The 10279-nt window shown below is 34.8% G+C and overlaps 2 protein-coding genes across 2 annotated transcripts in view; one reads left to right on the top strand and one right to left on the bottom strand.

Moving 5' to 3' along the window:
- Positions 1-7699: 7699 nt before the first annotated feature.
- Positions 7700-9887, top strand: LOC110110769 (protein FAR1-RELATED SEQUENCE 5-like). Its single transcript, XM_020842395.2, has 2 exons — positions 7700-7822; positions 8055-9887. The coding sequence occupies exons 1-2, from the start codon at positions 7700-7702 to the stop codon at positions 9885-9887; spliced, it is 1956 nt and encodes a 651-aa protein (XP_020698054.2).
- A 128-nt stretch (positions 9888-10015) lies between these two features.
- Positions 10016-10279, bottom strand: part of LOC114579895 — a 2488-nt gene continuing 2224 nt past the window's right edge. The window contains exon 3 of the mRNA XM_028695846.1: positions 10016-10208. Within this exon, the coding sequence (XP_028551679.1) occupies positions 10016-10208 (193 nt within the window). The remainder of the gene's footprint in view (positions 10209-10279) is intronic.

Genomic DNA, 10279 nt, shown 5'->3' with positions numbered 1-10279 from the left:
AAGATGAGCATAAATCAAGCGACGAAAAAATGCATCAATGAGTGAAGTTGTTTTATTTGTTCTAATTTGATTGTTGAAGAATGACGAAATAATTGTCTAGAAAGTGGTTCAAGTGGATAGTAAATCAAGTAAGCTAATTTGAACTATAAGTTATGATGGAGGTGGGCTTGGCTAACGCTACAAGTGTCGTGTGGTGGATTTAGATGGAGGTTGATTTACAATTATAAATTCCATCTCAAATATCATAGCCAAATTTAGGAAAGAACTGCATATGGCCCCGGAGGATCAAAGTAAAGTTCAATTGAATATTCAATTACGATAATCTTGATGAATTATCGTTATTCTCATACTCGAAGTCTTATTAACAATTGATATATCTCCATAAAGGAAGAAAATGTCATGTATTAATGATTATTCAAACATGACCTTAATGATCATCGATGATTTTGATTTTCCTAAAGAAAATTGATTGAATTTTGAAAAACTAGGCGTGAGTTCTACATCTCATACAAGCACAAGCCCTCATAGTTAATTACATCATAGGAGGTCGGGGTCTCGTATGAATACTCTCGATTAAAATAATGACGAAAATTCTGTTTAGAGGTTTCTAAGAGTGAGATTAAATGAAGTGAATTTTGGAACTTCAATGGGGACTGGATCGAATTTTGAACACTTTTTTCCAAAGTCAACGAAAGAGAGGTAGAAGGTACTTAGATATTCTGAAATAGTTCAGAAGTGCCTCAACCTAAGCTAAAGGTTGAGCTTTAGATTTTAGATTGAGAAAGATTTTAATTTGAGTTGGATATAATATTAGAAATTTGAGATTATATTCTTGGAGGTTGGGATCTTATGATCCAAAAATCTACCTTGGACCCTAAATCTATTTTGGGTACCAAATGACGGTGGCCCGAACCTAACTAATGCAGTGCAAAATCTGAACTTATCCAGGTCTGGATTAGGGAGCCATCTAACCACCTAGTAGATTTAAAATCAATGAGTTCAGTCATTTATATAAAATAGTGATAAATACGTTGTTATTAAAGTTTTTGAGAATTAGGACCGACGTCTAAAGCAGATCCTAATTGGTCGTTTGACTTATAAGGGTTGAATTTGCTTAAAAAGAAATGCAAATAAAATTTTAGACTCTCATTTATTAATTTTTAATGTACTGTTTGCTAATTGACTCGATTGAATGCATAAAATGAGTATGTAACAAATTAAAAAAAAAGGCTTGAAAACATCTTTCCCTAGAGATTGCACAACATCCCCTTAATAGATATGCATATTCAAAAGCTAGGTGGTCTGCCAGAACCTGTAGGCGGGGAGATGCCTATCAAGGAGGAGAAGATAAAATATGTTTATACTGAATCCTTGCTATCCTATGCTTACTTCATAGATCGTTAGAGTTTATATGTTGGCATAATTTTTTTTTTTTTTAATTTTATGTAGAAAAAATTTTAATGTGATCTCACGAGCCTCCGTGTATCTAGGCTAAAACAAAAACGACATGCAAACAACTAAAAAACTAAAAATAAAGCAGGCAACCCTATATGTAATCAAATCAAATATATCAATTAATTTAATTAATTCCTTAAAGTAATGTCCATAGGAAAATGCCCCATTTATTACAACTCATAATAACAAAAATTAAAAGTGATTGGGCATCACTAATCATAAACCCATATTCTAATCCTAGGACAGGCACAAGTAGACTTTCAATGGGATACTCTTTTTTCTTCGACTTTTCATCCTTCTTGTCTTTAAACTCCTTGGATTCGTTGTACCTGGGTACCCAAATGGAAAAGAAATCTCTACCTCCGAAGAGGAGGTTATTCTTCCTACTTTTGGTAGTGGAGTGATCCAAGATTGAGCTTCAAAATGGAAAAGGACTATCCCCCTAAGGGGTATCCTTTTATTTTTGTAATTCAATTTTGGGTTTGAGTATCCCAAACTCAAAGACTCTTTTACAACTCAACACTTAACCAAATTATATTGATATAAAATAAAAATTTTAGACACTCCTATAGGATTATCTTAAGTAATTAAATATTAAAAACCTAAGCAGTTTTATAATCCAAATGACCACTACGTTATTTGACATGTATGAGTGTTGCGGCCCTATAACTATTAATTATGGTTTTGACCTAACGTTGTAGCGCTATAGCCAACGCTATAACACTAAATGAAGAGTCATAATAAAAAATGCACGTCATACTATAATGTTAAATACAATGTCATTACATTGTAGAAAATAGAGGATTTTGCGTTATGGTGCAACACATATGAGCGCTAAATTGCTGTGAAGTGCAAGGTAGCGCTGCGACACTTAAATATATAGCACTGCAGCATTGCATCATACAAATATTCTTAAAAATTTAGTGTAGCAGTGCTCGACTTAGATGGCGAGGCACTTGACAAGCAAACATTGTTGCACTCTAAGACCCGATGCTGCGATTTTGGCTCAAATTTGTAACTTTTATAAATTCAAAAAATAATATGTAATTATTTTAGTCATAACCATACTTAACAGCTTACAAATAATGCATGATATTTTTCATAACAATTAAATAAAAATGGCATAAATAAAAAAATAACCGAAAACTTCAATAATAAAATGTAAACCTAATATTAATAGAATTGGGTTGCCTCCCAAGCAGCATTAAGTTTATAGTCTTCAGCTAGACTTGCCTAGGTACTGATTTTGGCAAGGTGGTATCACAAATACCCCTCAAATTTTCCAAGCTATGATCTTTCCCCATTTCCTTTAGATTAAACAAATATGATATGGGGCCTCCTACTAAAGGATATTATAAGCTATACTAATTGATTTTCTAAATTCTTAATGGAAATAGCTTAACTCTTTAATCAATTTTCCATATGAATTGTTAAGTCCTCCAAAGGTGTCCCTAATCTCTAAACTGATTATTTTGATTAAAGCCTGGGAGATAAGATGGTTTAGGGTTTACTAAAGGTGGTTAGGATTATTCAAATTCACTATCGGGTTTGATTCGTTTGCATTCCACTAATTTACACCATTATTATTATTTGAACTATAAATAGGGTGGTTCCTCCAACTGGATTATTAGTATTAAAATATTAATTATTTTATCTTCCAATTAAATTCATATTCTCAATCCCTTGAGTACTAAACTCACTAGTAGAATTCAAATCATGCTCCTCCAAATGCATATCCTAAATCTGGACTAACTCCAAAATTATCTAACTTCTTAGACATGTATGGTCGTGAGCTGTCAAAATTGATAAAGCATTTGACTCATAGGCACTTTCTACTCTCTTAATATTCACCCTATCAGTAGGTCACTAAAAAATATTTATTGCCATCTCATTTATTAAGGTATAAACCTCTTTAAAAGGCTTTTATATCAAAGAACCTCCAGCTGCAACATTAATTATTTACTTAAGGGATCCTACAAGCACATTATAAAAAGTTTAAATCACTAACCAATAAGGCAAAGCATGATGAGAGTACTTTTTAAGCATCTCCTTAAATCTTTTCAACTCTTATAGATTAACTCTCCTTCAAACTGGAAAAGGGAAGTAATATCATTCTTAATCTTAACAGTTTTAGAAGGTGAAAAATACTTTGCTAGAAACTTATGTGCTAACTCTTTCCAAGTTATTATAGAGTTTGGGGATAAGGAATTCAATCACATCTTAGCTTTTTCTCTCAAAAAAATGGAAACAAATAAAGTCTAATAGCATCATCTCTGACTCCATTATATTTAAATGTTGCACATGTTACTAAAAAGCTAGCTAAGTGTAAGTTGAGATCCTTAACAAGAGTTCTTCTAAACTGCAAATTCTGAATTATTTAAAATTTGGATGGTTTCAACTCATAGTTATTAGCTTAGATAGTAGGTCGGTTGATACTTTGATGAATTCCATCTACTACAAGACTGACATACTCTCTAAGAAGTCTAGGATGGTCTTGATTTAGATTTGGTTTAACCATTTGTAATGATGAAGTCTTTTTTATTTTTTTTTTATTTTTATATGGGTCATTTCAATCTCTAAATTAAATAATAATGGCTCATTATTGACTTTATTATGCATACACTAATAAAAATAAAAATTGAAATATAATTTATAAAATTAAATTAAAAATTCTAATATTTAAACTGCCACAGATTCACAAAAGAATATGATAACTAAACAAGATATAGGTAGAATTAAATATGCAACTTTTCTTTTAAATAATATAAAAACAATTGCAAGAATGCATGTTACTTCCATTGTAACAATTCAAAAAACTTGATGGGGATTTGACTGATAAGCGTTCTTTGTGATAGTCCATGTTTACGTATATTGAAATATAAATCCCCACTGCAAATGTAAGTGCCAGTGCCGATCAAATAATAAAAGTGTTTATGAAAGAGTATTGATCCCATAAGGAAGTATTCTACTTCACATAATTATTTTAATACTATCTATTTCAAGCTACAAACATTATTCTATGTAATAAAAGTAGGATTGTATGCTATGTAGAATGAGAATTATAGAAGAAAAGTGAAGATACCAATAGATAAAGTATTTTTGAAATAATGATAGTGAAATCTCCTAAGCTTTTCTAAGTATTCTCTCATAAATTAATTTTGAATTAAAACACAAGCATTCTTAGATCTCTATCGAGCTTGTAAGGATGTAAGGAAATGTTATGACCATCATACAGTTGTTTTATCTCCATAGATCCTAGAATAGTTAATATCCTATGTCTAGGCATGTAAGTATTTCATTCTAACTCCATTAATTGTTTCAATATTCCTCCATTAAGGCAATATATCACATAGTTCTCTACATGGTCACTCAGATTAAATTAAGATCAAGAGATATCTAAAACAACCATTCATAATTAAAACCACATAAGTCTAAATTAGTAATTACTTAGGTTTCAAAGTATTAGGCCAAAACTATGAGTTTAGCTAGTCATAGAATAAAAATATAATAGCCTAATTTTCTTTACTTTCTCAACAAAGATAGTACAAATATAAAAGAGTAAAAAAATATCACCTGGAATGAAGGGTCTCAAATTGAGTTGGTAGATGAACCCTTCCCAAAGTGAATCTCCCTTTACAATTTTGCTCTACACACTCCTATCCTCTCCAAATGCTTGCTTGCTCAATATAATATTAACCGACCACTTTGAAGTATGTATCTTTCTCTCCTCTAGTTTCTTCTCTCATAAAACTATTCAAAACAAGATGCTCACAAACAAAAAGTAGAAAATTATTTATACTTATTACAGAATGAGTCAGGTGTCGTGGTGCTCAACAAGGTGGTGTTGTGGTGTCACAATATGAACTAGTGCTTCAGCGCTGCTAAAGGCTCTCCATTACAATGCTGGCTGACCTGGCACAGTTGTTTGCTGATCTAGCACAATGGTTGACTGGTTCAATACAATTGTTTTTTTCCTTAACTACTCCACTATGGCAATGCAAAACTTGTGTGTGTGGAGGTCACTTACAACATGTAGTGTTGCGACGCATATGAGGCCAGTGCTCCAGCATTGAATTATTGTGCAATTTTCCTTAGACTTCAGCGTTGCAATGTTGATTGCCAGTGATGTGGCATCTCAAGCGCTGCGACATTGACCTTTATTCCACTAGGGCATTAAATTAATTATCTTTTTTCTCAAGACTCTGACGTTATAATGTCCGTATAGGGCGTTAGGGAGCTAAGGATGCTGCGGTGCTTGTTCAATACTAGTGAATTTTCTTCATTTCCTGAGAAATTCCTGCAAAACATCAACTAAAGACAAACATATTCACTAGTATTTAACATAATAAAACATTACATAATCTTCACTTAACACTCTACTAGCTTCTTTATATCTACTAACTATGCAGACTCTTTGTCTAACTTTATAACTTTAGTTTGATTTTCCTTCATTATTTCCTTATGCTGACTTCAATACTTAACAGAATCTACCAACAGTGATTATATCTATACTTTAAAAGGAGGAGTTTCTTTACTTCATAAAAAATAGCCATGTTGGCCATTAACTCCGTAAAAGATTATATCAATGAATACACTCCTACTGTTTTAATATTATATCTCCTAAAATACGCTCATACTGTTAAATAATATTTTTCAAACTTATAATTTCACTAACCTGAATGGGAACTTTAAACCTTGCTTCCTTACTCCAAATGTTCTTGCCTTACCTGTTTATTTCTCAGTCGCCTCAGAGTTCTATTTATAGTATTAAAGCAACTGTTCACTCCACTTAATCTGCCTCCATTAATTGCATTCAAGCTTACCTAATTCACACCAACCCCGAAATGACCAATAAAATCTTACATTGCACTTGTGATCGCATGCGGCCCATCCAAAATGGCAAACAACCGTGGCCCATGATCGGCAAACGAACACGCTGAGGAAAGTGTAGAATTGCTTGATGTGGGTACTGGATTTCTGAGGATTTCGGCAAAAAGTTTGGCAAATTCCCCTTTGCACCAGCACTAAGCGGAATACGCCAAAAGGTTTGGCATTTTCCTTTCATCGAGCGCTTTGGCGAATTGTCTTCTATTTACATTTTGCCTAGAATGACTCTTACTACTAATTTAGGCTTCTCGTACACTCCTTAAAGTGTATATCAATGAACACGCTTCTACTACTTTAATGATATATCGCATAGAATACACTCCTACTATTAAATAATATTTACAAACTTATAATTTCACTAACCTAAATGAGAACTTTAAACATCACTTCCTTAATCCAAGTATTATTATGTTGCCTATTTATTTATCATTCGCCTCATAGTTCTATTTATAGCATTAAAGCAACTATTCACTACACTTAATCTACCTCCATTAGTTTTATTCAAGCTTACCTAATTCAGACCAACCATCCAAATGGCCAGCAAAATCTAACATTACGCCTGTGATCGCGTGATGTCACAATTCGGGAAGGAACACAGAATTGCGCGATGCGAGATATGGATTTATGATCGTTTCAACAAAATGTTTGGTGCATTCCCCTTTGCACAATTGCTAAACGGATTGCGATAAAATGTTTGCCTTTTTTTCCTTTCTCAAGCACTTTAACGAATTGACTCCTATTTAAATTTCACCTAAAATACGCTCCTACTCCTAATTTAGGAAAGTTTAAAAAAGCATCTCTCATTGATTTGTTGGTTGGAAGATTGGCTCACAACTAAGAGATCCTGGGTTCATGTTGTGTGTTTGAGCGTTGCCATTAATTTTCAAAAAAATAATAACAAATATATTTCTTAAATTATAAAAACATTAGTATAATTTAAGCTTTATCGTTAAATATTGCTTAAAAATATATATATATAGAGAGAGAGAGAGAGAGGAGAGAGAGACCATACGGTAACATATAGCATAGCAGGGCACCACCCTGCTTGCTCTCTTGCTTGTGGAACTTTTATTGGGTGCGGAGTGCGGACGTAGTTCTGTGTATGCAAACAAGTAGTTTCGCGCCACGTGGAGCCCACCTTGACCCCACCGTAATGAGGAGAGCGTGTGCTCTGTTTACTTGATAACCCGATAACACGAACCATCCGAACTACTTCAAAAAATGTGCGGTTAAAGCTAGGGTTATATTTGCTAGCACGGGTTTTTTACCTCAGTTAAAATTTTTTCTCGTAACACCTGAAACCTCAGAAAGCAGGAGAAGAGCGTAAGTTCTGAGGTTCGAGGCGTAAGGTCTGAAGATGGATAATGTGCTGGAAGAGATGAACGACTGGTCGGAGATGGAAGGTTTTACGCAAGAGCCAGAGCTTAGAGCTGGAGATGGTTTGCAACAGAATACCCAACCAAACTTTGATATATTATCGGTAAATATGATATGAAAGCCGTGACTTGTTTAGTGTTTTAAAAAATTTTTATTGGTGAGAATATATGTATTGGTGGGTTGGTAGTATCGTTTAGTACCCTTTTTTAACTGGTCGGTACCGCTAGGTATCAGTAGGTATCGGTCGGTACTGGTAGGTACCGATAGGTACAGAAGTTATTTTGAAATTGTGTGTGTGTTTCCAATGTTAAACTCTTTTTGGTTGTTGTTCGTAGGTTGTTTGTAATAGTGAGAAAGAGGCTTATGATATGTACTGTCGATACGCCCATAGTGTTGGTTTTAGTGTTCGCAAAGATCATCACTCTTTCTGGCCTAATTCGAGGAAGATACGGATGAAAGATTTTGTATGTTCGAAAGCTGGTTTTAAGAAGGGCCTTGACCTGAATGCCAAATCGAAATACAGGAAAGCCAATACTAGGACTGGGTGTCCCGCGATGATTAGATTTTCAGTTGATCAAGATGGGGAATGGAAGGTTAATAAATGTGTTGAGAACCACAACCATGAGTTGGCAAGGCCTGAAGATCAACATTTATTGAGATCATGCAGGAATATTACCAAAGAGAGAGCATTTGTTCTTAAATCTATGACTGATGCTGGGATTAGAACCATTGATGCATTCACATACTTAGCTGATGAAGTTGGTGGGAGGGAGCATGTTGGTTTTTTAAGAAGAGATGCATATAACTTTGTTCAGAGAAACAGAAGATGCAAGATTGAGACTGGGGATACCAATTCCCTAATAGAAATTTTTAAAAACCGAGCAAACAGTGATAACATGTTTGTGTGGGAAGTCCAATATGATGAGGAGGATAGATTGATGAATTTTTTCTGGGCTGATGGTGTGGGAAGAATAGAATACAACTGCTTTGGAGATGTTATAATTTTTGATACCAGCTATAGACTGAACAAATACAATCTAGCTTGTGCACCTTTTGTTGGAGTTAACAACCATTGGCAGAATGTTCTTTTGGGGGTAGCATTTCTGTCTGAAGAAACAGTAGAATCATTTACATGGCTGTTTAGAACATTCTTGAGAGTAATGGGTGATAAACATCCCATTACAATTTTTACTGACCAGGATCAGGCAATGTCTCGGGCTATAGAAATTGCATTTCCGCAAACACGCCATAGGCTTTGCCAATGGCACATCATGAAGAAGCTACCATCCAAGGTGCATTGTTACAAATGCAACAACAAGGTTAGAGGGTTGATTTATAAATGTTTTAGCAGGTGTGATTCGGAGGAAGAGTTTGAAAGTACTTGGACTGAAATGCTGAATGAAGGGGACCTTCATAGCCATGTGTGGTTGAAAGAACTCCACAGAATAAGGAACAAGTGGTCCACAGCATACAACAAGACTTGTTTTAACCTTGGTATTCTTTCGACACAGCGCAGTGAATCCACTAACAATGTGTGCCACGGCATTTCTAAGCCTACTAGCACCATCACTGAGTGTTTTTTGGGTCTTGAAAAGGTGATGAAGACATGGCGTCGGAATGAGAAGGATGAAGACTTCAAATGTAGTCAGTCCGATGTTGTTCCTTTGGTGAAGAGCAGTCCAATTCTTAGGCAGGCCGCGCGTTTTTATTCGCGTAAATTGTATTCTTTCTTTGAGGAGTTTTTACAAGGTGTTGGTGGAATGTGCATAGCTCAAGCCTCAACTGACTTATCCACTTTTTTTGTCAAAACTGTTGAGAACATTGATCAGCCTCGCTACTGGACAGTTAATTTTGATGATGCAGAAGGTAGCATCGAATGCAGCTGTGGAAAATTCGGCATGATGGGGATACTATGTTCTCATTGCTTGAGAGTGGTAAGGCAGATTGATATAATTAATATACCTCCGAAATATCTACTCAAGAGATGGTCAGGTCGAGCAAGAAAGGACCTTTACTCTGATAGGCCGTTGTCATCTATGGTAGCTACCGGAATCCCCTCGGATGGCATAGGAAGTATGATTTTCAAAAATACCAAGTTGCCTTCTTCAAATAAGCAACCAGAAGAGTCCAATGTTCATTATCATTTACTGGTAGTAGCAGAAATTTAGAAGCGGTAACGGCATCTTTGTTAATGTGCGACACGTACTGCTTACTTTCCATATCATATTTCTTGGATGCCTGTATGTGTATTCGGGTTAGGAGAACTTTTAAACATATTCAGTTATAGCAAGAAAAATTACACCATTACCCAATGCAGACTCGAAATATAAATAAATGGTTGATAAAGGCCAGGTCGAAGTTTATTTTTCTCAGCCAGCAAACTAGCGAAGGCGTCGATGTGGTTGTCGTCCAGATATTGGTCTGTTAATAGTTCATCGATCTGACTTCTAAAAATCTGGATGTTTCCTGCAGTATAAATTGTATCTGACCTGCAAAATAAAAGCCGGTGTGTTAAAATATGAAGTGTACCTACCAGTACCCAGCTGGTACCTATCAGTAC

The sequence above is a fragment of the Dendrobium catenatum genome, unplaced genomic scaffold (genome assembly GCF_001605985.2).
Source record: "Dendrobium catenatum unplaced genomic scaffold, ASM160598v2 fragScaff_scaffold_697, whole genome shotgun sequence".
NCBI classification, from domain to species: Eukaryota; Viridiplantae; Streptophyta; class Magnoliopsida; order Asparagales; family Orchidaceae; genus Dendrobium; species Dendrobium catenatum.
Note: the sequence above shows the minus strand (reverse complement) of the source record. Positions and strands in the feature narration are given on the sequence as shown.

What these genes read in the sequence shown, in the direction of transcription:
- LOC110110769 (XM_020842395.2), top strand. Translation starts at nt 7,700, where the DNA reads ATGGATAATGTGCTGGAAGAGATGAACGACTGGTCGGAGATGGAAGGT. An exon ending in CAAACTTTGATATATTATCG is followed by an intron (nt 7,823 to 8,054) that starts GTAAATATGATA and finishes TGTTGTTCGTAG; the next exon opens with GTTGTTTGTAATAGTGAGAA.